The sequence below is a fragment of the Mastomys coucha genome, unplaced genomic scaffold (genome assembly GCF_008632895.1).
Source record: "Mastomys coucha isolate ucsf_1 unplaced genomic scaffold, UCSF_Mcou_1 pScaffold22, whole genome shotgun sequence".
In the NCBI taxonomy this organism is placed as follows: domain Eukaryota; kingdom Metazoa; phylum Chordata; class Mammalia; order Rodentia; family Muridae; genus Mastomys; species Mastomys coucha.
Window position 1 is genome coordinate 12,203,915 of NW_022196905.1, and position 19,629 is coordinate 12,223,543.

The 19,629-nt window shown below is 42.2% G+C and overlaps 1 protein-coding gene across 3 annotated transcripts in view; it reads left to right on the top strand.

The window, feature by feature from the left end:
• The window catches only part of Meis1 (Meis homeobox 1), a 140,844-nt gene that overhangs the window by 5,014 nt on the left and 116,201 nt on the right, over positions 1-19,629 (top strand). For 2 of the 3 annotated variants that reach the window (XM_031342251.1, XM_031342249.1), the window contains exons 3-6: positions 944-1,085; positions 1,658-1,708; positions 2,473-2,523; positions 3,853-3,999. In XM_031342251.1, coding sequence (XP_031198111.1) covers positions 944-1,085; positions 1,658-1,708; positions 2,473-2,523; positions 3,853-3,999 — 391 coding nt within the window. The remainder of the gene's footprint in view (positions 1-943; positions 1,086-1,657; positions 1,709-2,472; positions 2,524-3,852; positions 4,000-19,629) is intronic. The other variant, XM_031342250.1, reaches the window with a different exon arrangement.

Here is a 19,629-nt window from a genome sequence, read left to right on the forward strand (position 1 = left end):
GAAATCTTTTTGCTTTAGTTTCTAGTCCCTTGTGCCGTAAGCTTGCTTAAAACCTAGCCTTCTCTCTGCAAATGGTTTAAACTCCAGGCAGAGCATTTGAGGAAGCTTTGAAAAGGACCCCAAACTGTTAAATTCCCAGCTGGGCTGTGAGAGCTAATAAAAAGGCTCGAGACTCCTGGAGCATTAAAAGTCTTTTTTTTTTTTTTTTTTTTAAATGGGCTGAGACGAGCGACATCTAGGCCTTTTAGATGCCAGTCGCTTTACCACTCCAGGCGAGATGGAAGGCTTGAGTGTAGAATCATTTGAAGGAACTTTCCTTGGGGGATTATGGGGAGCGTCTGCGAAGGGAGGGCACTATCGGGGAGCCGGGAAAGACCTCCTGCTACAGGAGGGCTGTGCGGCCAGGGTCCGCAGTAGGTGCAGCCCTGTGACAGTTGATTCTGTATCAACCGAGGCCCTTTCCTCAAGTTTGCTGCTCCCCTGCCACCAAGATCCCCTGAGCCTGGGGTTTTGTGCCGAGCCTCTGAGGAGGGCAGAGGCTGGTCCTCTCCCACCCCATGGCCCCTGCGCCTTCCCTGGGCACCCGGTCTTGCCTGTGCGGCGGAGGGACGAGGGCTTGTCGCGGTGCGAAACTTAATTCAAAATGGCTGCTGGAACCGCTTGGGTTTTATTCGTAGCAAATGTTGCCAATTTCTTCGGCCAGATATGCTGAACCATTCCACAGACACGGTCCAGGACTCTAGGCCTTTGAGTTCAGAGCCACAGGAGCAAAGGGGGAGGTGAGCCGTCACCTGGGCGGAGGGTGAGCAAAAGGGCAAAAGCTGCTCAGATCACCCAAGGGTCTCTCGGTCTGGAGCTACTCGGGTTGTTTCTCTTGGGCGTCTTTTTTCGGTGACTCTGGACTAATCATTGTGTTGTTTGTGACTGTTGTATTTTTTTGCAGACACCCCCTCTTCCCTCTCTTAGCACTGATTTTTGAGAAATGTGAATTAGCTACTTGTACCCCCCGCGAGCCGGGGGTGGCGGGCGGGGACGTCTGCTCGTCAGAGTCATTCAATGAAGATATAGCGGTGTTCGCCAAACAGGTCAGCAAAACAAATATTAAAAAAAAAAAAAAAAAAGTAAAAAGAAACAAAAAGAATTCTGTCCCGGTCCCCTGCGCGCACACATGCACACACATAGAAACACACACATAGAGATAGAGAAGTAGATATTTAGAGAGAGTAATTTCTCAAAGGTAACCCAAAATAGTCTCCTTTAACCCACGCGTGTTACTACTGCCTCCCTGAGATTTGCTTCCAATGAATGTGTTTGTCAGACCATCACCCATCTTCCCACCCACTCACGGTCTGCAAGCTGAGGCAGAAAGCTCACTAGGAAAAGAAATCACGAACACCACGCTATGTGGCTGTTATGGAGTGGCAGGCAGGCAGCATTCCGCGTAAGCGGAGCTCTAGCTGAAGGGAGAGCGTGCTCTGGGCTGGTCTCAGGCCTACTGGGTTCACATTGAAGTGTTTTTGTGAGGGACGAACTTGAGTCCCTCCTGGAGCTTCCATCTTATCCCTAACAGTGTAAAACGTGGCAGGAAAGTAGGAAGGTGAACAGATTTCATTTTGTTTCATTTTTTTTTCTTTCCCCTCTCCTCACTTGTATTTAGATTCGCGCAGAAAAACCTCTATTCTCTTCTAATCCAGAACTGGATAACTTGGTAAGAGCAGACCCCACCCTATCTGTCCATCCCACTTCCATCCCCCAGCCCTGAGCTTTCCAGACTGGTCTGTCCGTAGCTGCAAGTGGACTGCAAAGGTTTTCTGTCCACAGACAAGGGTTTGGGGACTGGATCCCGGGGTATAAACTCATCTGAGAGGGCCCAAGAGCAGCGGCTGGGGAACGCCAGCTTTTGTTTTTTATGATGGTCAGGCTGCACAGCTCTAATCAGCCTGGGGATTTATCTCCCCGCCTGTCAGCGTGTATGCTTAAACCCTGCGGACTCCCAGCCTTATGAGCCTCCTTCACTAGGGCCATGACGAGGGCCGAGCCCCTAGACAACCAATTGGTATCAAAGGTGTATGGACAGAAGGCAGGAAGAATTTTGCAAAATACAAACCCACTGTTTGGGGACAAGTGGAGAAAACTTTCCCATAACTTTATTACAGGAAAAGTGTAGCCGGGACAGTGGCCCTTTGGGGTTGGGGTGGGGACTTTAAGACTGGGGAGGAGGGAGCCATGGGGGAGGAGAGTGTTTATGATCCCCACTTAGATGTTTTGTTGTTGGTTTAGCCATTTTTTCTCCTTAAGAAATATAAACCTCTAGATGGTACCCAGTTGCTGCTATTAAGTTTTAGTGTTATTGCCATAAATCAAAATAACTCTATTTATGGGGGGAAGGGTTGAGTTGGAGATGCTAGAGCTGTGACAGCCAATTTTCTGCAGACCAGGAATGGAGTATTTATTCTTGCTGTATCTTTGCAGATGATTCAAGCCATACAAGTATTAAGGTTTCATCTGTTGGAATTAGAGAAGGTAAATTCCTTATTCCCCTTTCCCTTCCCTTTTATCCCAGCACACAGAAGGGAGGGTTCAGAAGGACTGAAGTTCAGGCTTCCAGGAGATTTGCATAAATGTCTTTCTTTCTGGTAATTAGTGTCAAGGCCAATCTTGGTGTCCATTTCTCTTTGCAGTTTAATTACAATTTCAGCCACTAAAACCGGGATCACAGACACCCTAGCCTCATGTACCTTGCTGGCTTTGTGCATCAGCTGCACTGCTAGGCACCCCGTGCATGCTTAGAATGCCGGAGTGAATTTGTTTTACAAGTTAATGCAGCCCTGTGTGTGTGTGTGTGTGTGTGTGTGTGTGTGTGTGTGTGTGTGTGTGTTTACTCCTCTTCCTTGCTATCTAGGGGAAGGGAAGGTTGTTTTGTTTTAGTGAGTTTCTAGAAGATGGTTTGAGATCAGTGGTAGGTCAAACTCAGAAGGGACTGAGGGAAGGGGTAAGTGGGCAATGAGCCCTGGGGAGGAGCGAATGGTATACCTTGCCCAGAGACAAAGCCACCGGGGTTGATGGTTGGGTCAAGTTCTTGAATCTGTGATCCAGCACACACCTCACCTTCACACTCAAGAGAGGGTGTTGGGTAACATGATTTTGCTAGCTGTTCTATAAATCTCAGCAATAAAAACTTAATGCATTGTAATTCAAACTAACATTAAATTGCAAGCACACCAGGGTTTCTTGTGATTTTTTGCATGTAAGGGATGCCTGGGGCCTGTAAGAGATGGCTGTACTTAGACTGAAGTATTTTGAGTAATTCTGTTTTTTTTTTTAAATCAATATAAGTTTTGTAGCTATATCTTTTTCTCTTTTTTCAAATGTGCAAAGGCAACTTGATTTGAAGTGTCAGGCATGTATCTTATATCACCACAATGCAGACTGTGGTGTGTGTGTGTGTGTGCATGTGTGTGTGTGTGTGTGTGTGTGTGTAGGTCACACCCTTTCCCTAGAAACTTTGGGGAACTAACTGGATGAAATTACATAGTTTACCTTAAGTGTCCCCCATGCGGGTCACCTGTGTACTGGCCACAGCCCCAGGAGCAGATGAATTTAACATGGGTGTTGAATACGTTGTCGCCTGTGAATCAATCCTGTCACTGTCAATTTTCTGGGATATCTCTATTTTGCAAGAAAAGAAAGTTATTCTTAATTCTGAATGCGTCTGGGGGTCTCCGGAGGACAATTGCCCTGTGCTTCCCCTATTTGGAAGTTTGGCTCTCACAAGGGGGTGGACTGCACTTGTCAATGTCGTTTATGCTCTCCTGATTATATTTCCATTTTTTTATTTCTGTCATAATGTAGGTACACGAATTATGTGACAATTTCTGCCACCGGTATATTAGCTGTTTGAAAGGGAAAATGCCTATCGATTTGGTGATAGATGATAGAGAAGGAGGATCAAAATCAGACAGTGAAGATGTAACAAGATCAGCAAATCTAACTGACCAGGTATGCGACTTTCAATTTCAACATCCCTAAGAAAAAAAATCTGTATGCATATTGCTTGCTGGGTCACTACCACCTCCTTTATTATTTGCATATGATTAAGTCCCTTTTAGATACATTTCCATCAAAATGAAAATTTTTGAATAATGTGGCTATTATTGCTTCATTAAGGCTGGCTCTAGGATTCGACCTGGAGAGATGAGCTTGTAAAAGCTTCGCCTGCAAACTTGACCTGTTTCTTGTCGCTTTTAATTTTTGTCTTTATTTTATTTACCCTCCATAATAATAGGAGTGTTAACTGCCAGTGGCCACCTCTGATTGTAGGTCTTTGTTCATGGGCACCCCCCCCATCTTGAAGAAAAGAAAAGTGTAAGGTCTGTTTATTTCTTATTTTATTAGGAATAAATCCAAGATAGGTGGTCTAAGGCAGACAGTGAGGGTTTGAAATCTAGCAAACGCTGGCTATTTTCTCCCTGTCTACACGGTTCATTAGCCTGTCTTGTCAGTTTTCCCCGGCCGAACGCTTCTAGACCTCACTGAACATTGCTTTGTGTGGTATTCCATGCAAGTGCTCCCATTTTATTGTACTTAATAGAAAAAAAAATAAAAGCAGGCCGAGGTTAGAAAAACAGATAAATATGGACTTTTCTCCTCCTTTCCTCTAGTCCTCCAGCTGGTATGTGCTCTGGGCCTTCTGCCTTGGCAGGTTTTGGCAGGGTGACTGTTAAGGATGCCCTGGCGACTCCTTGGGTGTGGAGGGCAGGGGGCCATGCGGGTTCTTTCCACTGAGGCTTTTTGCTTTGCCCCCTCCTCTCCGATCGTTCTCTCCAGGCCCTTCTTCTGCTGCGTGGCGTTGCTAAGTGGGGACTACTTTTATTTGGAGTTGGGGGTGATAGTGATTCTGTCATTGGGGCCCACTGTTGCTCTCAGTTTCTCTTTCCTGTTGCTGTGTCTCTTGATTGGTCCAAATGAGTTGGGGGGAAAAAAAAAAGCAATGAAAATGAAAACCTGAGGGGTGAATGAGATGAAGCAGGGCCCTGAACAGCTTTGTGGAGAATTGTTGCAAAGAATCTAGAGATTTGAGCCTCGTCCACCGCCAGCTCTACCAGCAAACCCCTAGAGCCTATTCTTATCCGGGCTTGACATGTAAGTGGCTTCTTGGGGGAACACCAGACTGCTTCTTGTTAGGTCAAAGGCCAGCTACTCCACTGTTTTCCTCTGAAAGTTTTACCATGGTCACTGGCGGCCAAGGCTGTCTTACCCTAACTTGATTTTTAGTTGCCCTCTTAAGATATTCCCCAACATCCTCTCCCAGCGAGAATAATTCTGTGTAATTCCGAAATTTGTGCTGCATTTCTTTGCCAATGAGTGATCCAGCAAAGCAGATCTCTAGAAGTGTCAGTGGGAGAGATCCTTACTACTGTTTGGAGAGTTGGAAACTGGTCGGTGTAGATGGGTACACAAGAACCCTAAGTATGAGCATATCAAGATGGGAAAGCTTCCCCTGTCCTAGTGCCCCAGACTGCCCATCCGCTTTAGGGGCTCAGGCACCAGCTCCGTTAAATGCAGATTCCACTAGTAGCTGCTGTTGAGTAAAAATTGTAATCCAACAAGCTGAACTAGAAAATGGGATTCTGAAAGCTCCGGAGTGCTGGGTACATAAAGCTATTTGAGCAAATTACAAGAATCGCTTAGGGGCATGAATGAAATCAACACTTTAATTGCCTCCAAAATGAAGATTTATACCCCATTTTCTCAACGAATCATTATTTTATTAAAGTCAAAGATAAAGGACCAAAGTTATGGAGTTTGGGGAGCATAGAGGATACAGAATTAATAAAACGTTATTGAGTTCTCCCCTACTCCTTCCCAAACTTACCTTACTCAGTTTCATTAGTCTTGTGTTGGGTAAACACGTGCCTTTTATTCTCCATTCCTACCTTCAAAAAGAAAATGGTGCAGGCTGTCCACACCATTAGGATGTGGGCTTTATAGATTTGTCTGGGTTTATGGCGCTGTTGGCTCGGGGCTCGTGAGCTTGCTGGTGCACCCAAATCGGTTGCACTGAGGACAGCGATGGATGTATGTTCTTTATATTGTCCAGTTCCAAAAAGACAAGAATTAATGTGATTGAAAGGGTCTAGGGGAAGTGAAAGCTGAGTGCTCTGTCTGGAAGCATTGTGTCTGGGGCTTCTCTTCTCCTGAAGAGGTGGCGAGTGAAGGTCAAAGCACTGGAGCCACCCCATGATCTCCAAGCCTTGGTTTAGAAGTCTAGGGCTGCTTCCAGGAGGATGCTGAGGCCCATTGTGGGTCCTCAGGAGCCAGGCGTGGACGGGTGGCTTCTCCACCTGTCCACGAAGGCGACCCAGCCTGTTAGAGACCCGGCACTGAAGCTGGGTGCCCTAGGGGACTTTACACTTCAGGAAGGCCTAGTTAGCTCATTAACCGCGCTGTCTCTAGGGCCTGCTGGCAGTACGGTTTATTTTGTTTTATTTCCCTTACCCTCTCGTAAGGCACCGAGGCTGCCATCCTCACCGGGTCTGGGATCAAGGACTTTTATGCCAGCCAATTTCCTGGAGGGCTATTATGCTGGTGGGAAATCCATTTGCTCATGTAATGTTGTAGGACATCCATCTATCTCTATCTATCTATCTATCTATCTATCTATCTATCTATCTATCTATCTATCCATCCACCTATCATATATCATATATCATATCGTATCAATATCATATGTATTATATATCTTATCAGATTTAAGACACCAGTAGAAGCTGTAATCCTATTCTTCCCCACTTCTAGGGGTTCACGGTCTTCTCCACTCTTATAGGCCATCTGGAGGTCCCCTGGCCATGCCTAGTGGTCGCCAGCCTCCTGGGCGCCCTCTCCCGACCGCAGCGCTATCGCTAGGCTCAGATGACCGCGACCCCCAGGGGTTGCAGAGAGCCTAGCCAGGCATTGCTGGTTTCGTAGGGCCAGGCTGAGACCGGGAGAGGACTGAAAGGGAGGCATCTAGGCAAGGGTTTGGCTGAGAGGACGCGGGGCTGGGTTTAGGCGGGGCTGGAGACTAAGGGTTGTGGGTAGAACTGGGGGTGCCGGGTGGGGCTACCCAGATGCTGGTCTTGAGGCTGCGGTACCGGATATCGCCTTTCTTCCAGGGCATATGTTGTCCTCTTTATTCTCTAATCTAAGCAGTTTGAACTAAGGGCTAAGGGAGAGAGGAGTGGGGAGCCTCCGGGGTGGCCAGGTCTCTGAGAGAGAGCAGAGATTAGCCAGGTCTGTGCTCCGCCAACAACGGCAATCCAGCTTCTCTCCAGCGGGGAAGCTGGACGCCGAGAAACCTTCGGATTACAGAGTTATTCAACAGCAGCTCTCCGGGGGTTCCTCCTCTGAATCTGCATTTAACAGCTCCTGGGCCAGGGCTGGCGGCCTGAGCAGGGCGCCCTGTTGCGTTGTTAATCCTGACTGGCCTGTGACGTCTGAGGACAAGTACTGTGGCTTGCTGAGATGAAGCTCAGAAGCCCCGCTGGTACCTCAGGTTAAAAGCCAAGTGCTAGCTGGCTCCCTGGGGTGGAGGCAGCCTGGGGGCGAGGGCGGGTACCGCAGTCCCCGGGCAACCAGGCTTCAGGGCGCCTGGTCACCAGGCCCAGGAGATCTAGAGCCGGTCTGAGCCTGTGCAAAGGGTTCTCAAATGGGCCTGGGAACTTTGATGGGGATGGTTTTATCTATTTGTGAAGTTCAGAATGCCCCCTTTAAAGCATAGTTTGAGTGAAGCGGTTTTAAAAGCGAAATCAGACTTGACTGAAAGCTCTCCCCTATTATGAAGTAGCAGGGAGAGTCATCCTCGGGAGATTTCAGCTTCCTGCTGGTAGAGATTCCTGTAAGGCGAGGGCAACCTAATGTCCTTCATGGCTTGTATCGGCTAGAAAAAAAAATGGTTAGAAAAAAAATGACCAGGCAGCAGATGTTTACCAATACTAGAAAGAATTGCAGTGTGTTTTTATCCACTTAAGAACTGCATACAACCAGCAGTGGGTAGGCAAATGGGCCCTTAAACAGGTAGCTTGTTTCTGAATGCTTACATTTGATACACTTTTTAAAAAATTGTAAATGCTTTATAGGGTCCTACTTAAGAACTTATTTCTGAACCTCTCAGTGCACACTCTGTAGGATGTGGAGTCTTAGCATTATCTAACTTTACTGTGGATTGTTGCTGTGGATCACATGATGTATCCTTAATTCATTTTTTGAAATATGTCAGAGGAAAATTATGGCAAGATTCTCTTTAATGATTAAATAATAAGGTGTTGACTGCTTGTCACTACACGGGCTAATTGGGATGCACATTCCAGATCCTCTGTTGCTTTGAATTAAAAGTTACTTATTTAGCAGGTATGTTTTCATTGTTATTTTCTGCTTGGCTTTTGTATTTATGTATGGATTTGTGAGTAGAGATAGATTGATTCTTAATAGAGGTGTTTAAAACATTTAAGAAAAACAATAAGAAAAAAGGGTATAGGATCTAGTCTATGCAAATAGCCTGGATTAATTGCAATGTTAAATGTCAGCCAGGTTTAAATGCTAATAGTACACATACTACTATGTTTTCTTTTTCCTAGCCCTTTTCCAGTTCCCCTCTTCCTCCTCACTTCCTAGTTTCCTTAGCTCCCCCCCCAATCCCCTCTCCTCCTGGAAGTCCCCAGTACAAGTTTCCATGGTTAATAGAAAGCAGCAATACTAATGTACAAAGTATTGTACAAAGCAAAGCCCCTAACTGTAACTATTGTTTCTGATTTAACTAGCTCTGAGGCAATAGGTCACTCAAACAGCCATTCTTCTCGGGTTGGAATGACTCCATTGCTCACCATTCAGAAGTACACAGAGTAGTTGTGCCTACTATGACTATTGGACTAATACTAAAGGAAGAAAAAGGGGGTGCAGGAAATAAAGGATGGGACTGTGAGTTTTCCTTTCCAAAAGGCAGCCAATAGGCTAAAGCTGCCCAACTCTGACAACATATTTTAAATCACTTTGTTTTCAGACATTTATATATTCATATCTTAAAATGCTTGGCATAGCCCAAAAGATGTAAAACACAGCTGTTGCTGAGCAATGGGGGGGGGAAAATACGCATGGAAACTTCAGGCTCAAAACACAAGACTGTTTGTGGATCTGTAGCTGCAAAATGGTTATTAAGGCCAAACAGATAGGCTGAAGTATTAGCCCGGGGTGTACTATCATTATACAGTCAGCTTAGCCTCCCTCGATGTTCAAAGTACATTTGAAGAAACTCCAAAGAAGGACAACAGATTTTATTAAGACTCTCACCATCAAGAAAATATTTTCAACACAGATTCAGATGAAACATTTTTTTCATATTGGCAACATTACGGTTTCTATTGCAAAAGCAATATTTTCTTATGGAAAGTAAACATGTCACACGTGTGAAGCTGTTGAGGGTATGCATGTGTTTGCGTGTGTCTTTCCAGGGACTGGACCCTACCTAAATATGTGCTCGACCACTGAGCTATACCACCAACCCTAAGAGTTTTAATAAATAATCATTTAATCACCAAACACAACCCAAGGATGTATACAGAAACTTCTAAAGGAAAGTGGGCATGCCGCCAAAGTCCTACAGGGCCCAACAGGGAAAATCAAAAAATGAACATGAAATAAGACTTCCTGTAAGGAGTCTATAATTCAACATTATTTGACTCCACTGTCAAGGAAATAGTTGAAGGACAGTAAACTGATATGGTTCTCAGTCATTTTTGTTACACAGTCTTAAATGTTTGCAACTGTCACATTTCACATGGCCTCTTTTTTGGATTATGACATCTGTCATATTTGTATTGAATACTCAAATTTATGCTCTAGTTGAAACAGAACCTTTTGCCATTTCTTCTAAGGTAAAAAAAAAAGTTGATATTTCAGATTAAATACAATTATGAAAACTACCACTCCTTTACCAATAAAAGAGATGAGAGTGTCTGCATATGGCACATTTATATGGCCGTCGTACAGATGTCAAAGGTTTCCGAAAATCCTGAATAAAACAGAACTATAAATCACAGGAGGCTTGCTGTTCTTGCTCAGCTGAAAATATCCAGATGTGGTGCTTGTTTAAAGTTAGGGTCTCTGGCACTGGAGAGATGACTTAGTGGTTAAAAGCAGTTGTTCTTCTAGAAGACCTGGCTGGGTTTGATTCACAGAATCCACAGGATGCCTCAGAACCATCTATAACTCCAGTTCTAGGGGATCCAATACCCTCCTTTGTTGACCTATCTGAGTATCAGGCATGCATGTGGTATACAGCAATACACGTAGCCAAAACTCTAATATATATATATATATACATGTATATATATAATGGTAAAAAATATATGTATTTAAATAAATCTTAAAAATAAAAGAAAGTTAGGGACTAGAAGATGGGGTGTGGCTCAACAGTTCAGTGCTTACCTAAACATGTGTGAGGTCTTGGGTTTATTCCCAAAACCATGAAAAGATATTTTTTAACATAAAATAAAAATGTAAAAAACTCAAAACATATAACACATACTCAGTTCAATTTTTAATAATAAATCTGTTTTACTTTTGAAACACAGTAAAAGTTTGACATTTTACTATACTTAATAATTGTAGGTGACTCTAACATGTATAAATTAAATATGCAGAAAATCTCGGTGGTAGTGGAACATGCCTTCAGTTATAGCTTTAGAGGGGCAGAGGCAGGCAGATCTCTGAGTTTGAGGTCAGCCTGGTCTACAGAGCAAGTTCCAGGACAGCCAGGGCTACACAGAGAAACCCTATCTCTGAAAAAAAAACTAACCAACCAACCAACCAACCAACCAATAAATAAATATCTACAGAAATGAAAGAAAATGAACTTTATGTAATATACAAGATAAGTAGCCATCTATCCCACACCCTCAGATTAGCATGTTGTGATTTCAGAATTATGGAAATGAGGGGATCTTTGTAAATTCTTAAACAGCCTCTCTAGGAAATACACCTATATGAGGCAATTGTTAGATTTTTCAACACTTACAAATGTGACATTTTAAATAAATGTTATAAAGTATACTTTGTAAAATAACTGAGAATACGTTTGTTTAAATATTTGTCACTAGAATCTAATTTCAATCAGTTTAATACACTCAAGTGCACAGAATTAATGCAGTCTTAGACAGCTTCCCTTCATCTAGAAAATATACTCTCATTAAAGGAAAATATCATTATACAAATGTTGTGGAATTATGTTTTTCACTTGTTTCAGAGTTCCTAAAATTGACTAAAGCACACTATAAAGTGTATATTACCCTGTGAAAAACGACTTATGTCTAGATGTATTCAGTTAGATTCCTGTTGTTTATTGTTAGCATAAGTAGACATAGTCAAATACAAATTATAGCCAGAATTAGGTCACAGAACTTTCTGAAGCTATGAAACGGTGCCTTTGCGTTGTTTGCATGACATATACAGCCATGTATAGAGATAAACTAATAGAGAATACATAACTTATAAAAATAAATTTTATATTATTTACAATTCCCAGAAATATGTTTCAACTATCAACTCTCTGGCACTTCAGGACTCACGGTTCACAGATTTTTGTTGAAGTGAAGGGCTTTCCTGTGCGGTGTGTCAGCTCTTGGAAAATCCTAAATGAAAGTCTGTTCTTCTACAGACATCAGGCACTATCCCGGTGTGTATGTGGACAAAGTATAACTTTAGAAACAACCACAATCCTTTTTTTTAGTTTTGTAAGGTTAATCAAACTTTATAATTGTGTTGTTTTCCATTTCACATAGCACATGGGCTTCTGCTTTACAAATGGTTTAAGCAGAGGGTATTCTGAGTCATTCAGAATTTATGACAGTAACATTTTCAGTGATCTTGGCATTACCCTAAAATCAATGTACAGCAACTCTTGCATCAGAGCTGGGCAGCGCAAGGTAACCTTGAGGGCACTGTGGCTTATGGGCGTCCAGTCCTGCAGGCTTTCTCTCCGCACGCTGCTGCCTGCAATGTCTGGCTGTGGATTGTTGTAGTGAGGAAGAGCTGCAGTGTTTCTCTTCAGGACCACTTTGGGTTTTTCTTTGTTTTGAAAAACTTTGCTGCCTGAGATTTGAACCTGCACTGCCTTGTGGGTTGTTAGCCACACATGGGATTATTTCCAGGGAAGATGTTCACTGTTCCTTTAGAAAAGGAATGGACAGAGACTGAAGCCATGGAATCCTGCTCACATTTGCTTTATAGTTAGGTGAAAAGGTGCACACTGGCAGTCTTGGTTCCCTCCTTTAGGGCTGCCAGTACTGGGTGAACAGATCAGTATATCTGCATGTCTTCCTCTTGTACCCAGATGGCCAGTTTTGGTGACTGTATTCTTAACTAATGGTCCAGGTTTGGTCCCAGATCTCCATGATTTGCATTGCATTCTGAATTTACATTCCCATTATGTCCCACAGAAACACTTTAAAGTGAAGTGTGTTTTTTATGGCTATTATGAAACTCTGGAAAATGAAATCTATGGAGAAATTGACACAGCTGTCAAGGGACAAAGGACGGAGCAGTATGATGTAAACTCCGTTTTCTTATGTCATCTCAACTTACAGAATGCTTCTCTTCTCTTAAAAGATTCAGAAATGAGAGAGTATGCACTTCCTTAACAATAAAATGCCTCTTAAAACTCTGCAGCTGTTTGGATGTGTTCCCTAACATTAACTTAATTTGATAGGTAAGCTATAATTAGCTGCGACCTGTAGTGTTTTCTGTTATTCAGAAGTTATTCCTTAGTGGTTTGAAAAGTTAATTCCAAACTGAATGGTGTACAATGTCTGATATTCTAAGGCATACTTGCACTATTTACATGAAATGAAGTGTTTGTCTGCAGGGCCTCAAAGGAGAGATCCATCTGGGAGGTGGGCTAATGATTTCTACAGTGTAAAGTCAAAGCAAAGTAACTCATGAGCTCCCTTGGATGGCTTTTAAATGGAGCCTTCCTTTCTACTTATTGCAGTGTTGAAGTTAAACTTTGTCTCTCCAAAGTTAAACAAAAAACCCAGTGCCCTCCATAGGATAAAACTCAGACGTGGTATCTTAAATCTTTATTAATCACAAATACCAGCAATATAGAGATTAAACTAAAAATAGCATCAAATGGTTTAGACATTATGAGCTATGTCACTTATGGAATCGTCTTTAGTCCCTCACTGAAGAGAATTTTAGGGTAGAGATTTGGGGTAACTGGTCATTAAATAGTACCTTTATTTGAGATTGTCACAACTAAGTCTTCTGAGTAGACACCTTGCCATTCACTCTTGAACATGTTAGTAGATGGGTCACTTATTCATATTCCATCATTTGCCTGGTTTAAAGGAATTACCATATGATTCTACCAAATGTATAAAGTTTTTCTTCATAAGGCAAGGGTGGCTTTTCTCTTTAAGTGGGTAATAGGGGTTATTCTTAGTGAATGCACACTGTCCTCTTTCATAGGATCGCACCTTTCCATGAGGCCAGCTTCAGTTTTGTTGACATTGTTTGGTTGGTTTGGGGACAGGGTTTTACTATACAGCCCTGACAGGCCTTTAACTTAAAATATGGACCAGTGGTTCTCAATCTTCCTAATGCTGCTGCCCTTTAATACAGTTCCCCATGTTATAATGACCCCCATCCATAAAATTATTTTCATTGCTGCTTTGTAACTGTAATTTTTGCTATTATGAATAGTAATGTAAACATCTGATAGGCAGGATATCTGATATGTGACCTCCAAAGGGGTTGCAACCCTCAGGTTAAGAACCACAGAAATAGAACTGTTTGGCCTCAAACTCTTATTCAGAGGTCCACCTGCCTTTGCCTTTTTGGATGCTGAGGTTAAAGGTGTGTGCCATCTTCACCTTCAATTTTTCGTGATTTTCTTGGCCATAGTTTCTAATAAATAAAAATTAGGAACTTTACATTTTGAGTTGTACTTAACCGATAAATTTATTTTTTTAAAAAAAGAAAGTAATTGAGTAACAGACAGAGCACGCTTCCTTTTTTCCGGGGTTTTCTCTGCCCCTATCCCATGCTGAAAACTTCTGAGAGATACTGTTCACGAAGCCTTCCCAGCAGCTGCTTATGGGATGACTTGGCCTATGAATTCGCCATATCTGAGGATTTTTACAAGTTGTATTCGATAATAACATGGTCAAAAAGCATTTGGAGTCCTGTCCTGTACTCGGTTGTATGAAAGGGTGGTGGTTTACTAGTGACCGATGTGTTTTGTTTACTCATCAAGGGTTTTGTTGATGATCAAATATTTTTATTCTCATAATTATTCCAATCCAGCTACAGTCTGCATCTGAGTGAGTTTATTATAAACGTTTATTTCTGGAATTGGGACTTGGTAGCATCTCACTTTTATTTTCCAAGTTACCCTGCCCTTCCAGTTGGGTACATTGTTCTTTACTACACTGCTGAAGCTCTCTGAAGGTTTGCTTGCCACCCTAACAGTGAGCCGCGTTGAATGTCAGTTATGTAGCTTTCCCCCACTTGTCCTTTACGTGATACTTATACATACTTTAAACAGTGAGGAAAAGCCCAAGGTCTTGTCAGCCCGGAATATGACTAAAGCCTGACTTTCTAAGCAACTAAAAGACTTATTTCTTTATTTACTTATTTTTGTTCCATGTAAGTTGGTGTTTTGGCTGCATGTGTGTCTGTGTGAGGCTGTCAGAACCCTTGGAACAGGAATTGTACACAGCTGTGAGCTACCATGTGGGTGCTAGGAATTGAACCCCTCTGGAAGAGCAGCTAGTGCTTTTAACTGCTGAGCCATCTCTCCAGCCCTCCATGACTGGAAAGTTTTAACAAGGGGCCTCCAGGTTTGACACCCTGCCCTGGAATCCAGCCTCTTTTCATTGACCTCTAAGCTAAGTGCTTGAATGTAGAGAAGCTAGGCATCCTGGGAAGCAGAAACTCAAGTTTAACTTCAGGAAGCTTTGAGAAGATTCTCTCCGAAGACCATATCTGGCATAAATCATGGGGGGGACGGTGAATAAATTTCCTCCCACCTCCAAATTTAACACTGCCAGGGAGCTTAAAGACTTGGAAAATCTTGGAAACAACAGAATCAAACTTGGTTGAAATAGAGATATCCAGAAATGCTTCAGCAAATCTGTAAGGAAGTTAGATGAGGTTTTATTATAACCATCATGAGCATCAGTGTCAAGTGAAAGTTTCCATGATGGCAGGAGCAAACAAGACTGTGAATCAAGTAGTATTTCTTCCTCAGATCAAGACTGGGGCATTTCTGGTATGGAAGTATAAAAGCAGACCAGGTAAAACTTTGGAAACACTTGAGAGAAAGCAATCAAGTCTGCTGACTTCTACACTCTCTCTGGCAGTTGGCAACTCCCCCGCCCCCATGCAGTCTAGGGACAAAGCACACAAATTTGAATGTGGGATTTGGTTGAGAGGTGACATCCCCTTCACCTTGATGAGCCTCTCCTGTGGTTTCTGAAATAGAGAATGGTCAAACTTCACTCACCCACTCACCATGAGAACTAATGAGAACCAAGGAGTACCAAGAGAACTGTGTCAAACAGTGCCCCCAAGCACTCCATTAAACAATGTGCTTCCTTTTTAATTACACTCTGCTCATCTTTCAAAAACATCAATTGACTTGACAAAAAGAGATGGGTACTGTCTGACACAGGTATTGTTTTATAGAAAATTTTATAATTAAAGAGCTTCAAGAAAAATATAATTGTTACTTTTAAGTAGGTCACTATTATTCTGCTAACAATCATGGAATAAAAAGAGACTGAGTTTGGCACACTCCTGTAATCTGGGCACTCAGGACAACATGAGGTTAGAGGACTGAGTTTGAGGCCAATAAGATGCTGTCAAAAACCAAAACAAACTAAACACACCAGAAATGGGAGGCAGAGGCAGAGGCAGAGGCAGGCAGAGCTCTGTAAGTTTGAGGCCAGCCTGATCTATAGAATGATAGGCCAGCTAGAGCTACATAGTGAGACTCTTGAGAGAAATAGAGATAGAAAGAGAGACATGGAGGGAGTTGTACAGATAGAGAAACAGGCAGAAAGAGAGAGAGAGAGAGAGAGAGAGAGAGAGAGAGAGAGAGAGAGAGAGAGAGAGAGAGAAGAGAGAAGAGAGAAGAGAGAGAAACTTGATCCTCAGACAGCTTTCTGAGATGTTGTAGCAAACCACTGAAAACTTACTCTTATGCAACCTGGATGGTAGTACTGGATGAATCCTGTGCTTAGTGAGTGTGCTGTGTTCATGCAGTTGTTTATAACATGTACTAAGGATGCAATGTTTTAAGTATCATTGGGTGCTCTTGCTGGTAGAGTGCTTGCTTAGGAAGTTTGTGGTTTGTGGTGGTTTCATATAAGACATCTTTGAGTTTATCTTAATTTCTTTGAAGGACTAGCATCAAATTTCAAATAGATAATAAAACCCTGAGACACAAACAGTCTCATACAAGTGATTTTATAACACAGTGTGTGCTAGCATTTAGTTGTAGAACTCCCCCCACCCCCCGCTGAACAGAAAGGATATAAAGATAACAGAAATTTCAGTAGAATTTCTGATACCAGAAAATTTCTGATACCAGAAATTTTCAGGTATCAGATACAGAGTGTGGCTTGAAGTGTTTAGAAATAAATATTTGAAAATACAGTGGTACTGGTTGGATTAGAGCTTTATTTGTTTGTTTCACTCTAAGGTTAAATGCTGTGAACTAACATTCCAAGGTATGATTTCCAAAGCAGCAAAGAAAAGGAAAGATGACTATCTATCTATCTATCTATCTATCTATCTATCTATCTATCTATCTATCTATTTTTGAGATAGCTTGTCAGTAAATTGCCCACACTGGCTTTGAACTACTGGGCTTAGTTTGCCCTGTTGCTGGGACTACAGACACAGTCCATTGTCCCTGGCATAGATACACTCACTAGGAGACTCTCTGTAATCAAGCTCTCTTTCCTTTCTCTTCTGTTCACTGCTTGTGGTCCTCCTCCAACAGCCTGCTTAGTTGAATTTGAGTATTTTGTGAACTTGAACCTTGTCTAAATTACTTATCTATTCTTTATGCCAGTTTTGAGATTTGGGTAAGACTGGTTGTCAATAATTGTTAACTGCTCTTTAGTCGTGATAATTCGTTTGCCTTGTAACTTGTGGAATGTACCCCTTTTTGGAAACCTGTTTTCTCTGGGGCCACAGAGGGGCCTTTGTGGAATGATGGAAATACTGATTCTCAAAATAGAAAAATTGTAGAGACCCTGTTCATGCTGCATGGATTCATCAGGAATGTGTTTGAAGCATTCTGGGTGCTTTGCATTGTTCATCTTTAAATTCTCAACTGTGTACATTAATAGTCCCAAGAGCTCCAGCGTAGAGACCTGAAAGATGCCAGCTGTGGGAAAGAAGGATTTTAAAAAGCACTGGGACAGATGCTGGATCTGAATTTCCTCCTCGCTGCTCCTCCTACATGTCATGGTAGCTAGATCCCAGGTATTGAGAAGAGAATGAAGCATGGGCATTTGTGTGAGACTAGGTGATACATGTAAGAGCTAGTGGATTTAAAATGTCTTATCTGATGGCCAAGCTGCTTTAAATTCCATTATGATATAATTTATAACATTTTAAATCACTCTGTGTTTTTCACCTTATGCACATGGTAGGTATATGCTGTCATGTGTTCCTAGGTGTGTGCACACATGTTCCTTTGTGCACTTGGGCTTCAATGGTTCTTGGAACTTGCTTGCATAGTCACCTGTTAGAAAACTTTATTTATAGATGAAATAACTCCTTGGAGAATTTTCACCAAAGGTTTAAACAAAAAACAAAAAAAAAAAACAAAAAAAACAGCACAAAAATTCTTCTTCTACATGCCATTACACAGAGATAGGGGATTCAGTGTTTGGAAAAATTATCATTTGTAGGACTTATTTGTGTTATATGTGAACTAGGAAACATAGAATTCAATTCAATAGATGCTATCTTTATTTCCTCAAATTACCGCCTATGGTTCCATATCGCCACACATACAATAACAAATAACATATACACAACGTAAATGTGTGTGCATGCTTTCACATGGGCATGCAACACAGCAAAGTTGCTTAGTCATCAAGGTTTCATACTTGTATTATGTATGAAGATACCAGCTAGCACCAGGGTAGCCGGTGCTGTGCCTAAGGAATGACTAGATAGCTAACGAGATATGTGTCTAGATTAAGAGTTCACACGGTTACTGTGAACAGAGGAAGTGTGATCGTTTGGTGACAGCCGCAGACCCTGAGAGAGGATGCTGGACTTCCATTGCTTTACCACAGATTTACCATCTGCCCTAGTCTCCAAAATTAACCCTTGGGACTCTAGGAGTGAAGTAAAAGCCCATTTTCTTGTTTTTTGTTTTTTTTTTGTTTTTTTGCTTTGCTTTTTCTTTGGTTTTTTTGAGACAGGGTTTCTCTGTATAGCCCTAGCTGTCCTGGAGCTCACTCTGTAGACCAGGCTGGCCTCGAACTCAGAAATCCACCTGCCTCTGCCTTCCAAGTGCTGGGATTAAAGGCGTGCGCCACCACCGCCCGGCTAAAAGCCCTTTTTCTTGCAATCTTAAATAGGAACACAGTAAGATCCTAGCCATGTGTGGTGACAAAGACCTTTGATCTCAACACTCAGCAGGCTGAGGAAAGTGTTTCTATGAGGTCAAGAGTAATCTGGTCTACATAGTAAGTTCCCGGACAGCAAAGGACCTTGTCTCAAAAACAAAAAACTGTGCAGGCCTACAGATTTGGAGAAGGTAAGGGAAGAGAGGAAACTAACAAGAGACTGCTGAGTTGGTGAAGACAGTAGGATTGAGTATACCTAGGAGACACTGTTTTTAAAAAGCCAGCAGTTTTAAAAAAGCATTTGCAACTCAGATGACCAACACCCTGCTTACAACTGCCACTAAAGCCAACTCCAGGGATTGCAAAGCTCTCTTCTGACCTTTGGGGGCATTGTAGTTGTGTGTTGTACAAGTAGATAAGTAGGCATATGCATCACACACACACACACACACACACACACACACAAACAAACAAATGAAATGAAATGAAATAAAGTAAAATAAAGCAAACCTTCTGTCACCAACAATTGCTTCCCACACTTTGTTATCCTTCAGCGGGAGATGTGGGCCTGGAGATGTTTAATCTCAAGTGCCCTGTTTAATGTTTAAACCATTTCTAAAAACTGTTCAAATATTTTAAACTTGACTATTATTTTTTAAGTGCATTGGTGTTTTGTGTGTATGCTTGTTTGTGCACCACATGCATATAGATCTGCAGAGGTAGAAAGAGGACATCAGATGCCCAGGAACTGGAGCCACACATGGTTGTGACCCTCTATATGGGTGCTGGGAATCAAGCCAGGTCATCTGGAAAAGACATCAGTGCTCTTAACTGTAGGACCATCTCTCCAGCCCCTCCCTAAAACACTTTAATGTGGACCTCCACTCCCCAGCCTTTGTGTATATCAAAGTATTAATGTTTTGAATGCTTCTGACATTGAAAAACAACTAAAAGCATTAAAGGGGTGAAGACACAGATTTACTCCATTAAAACAAGCAAA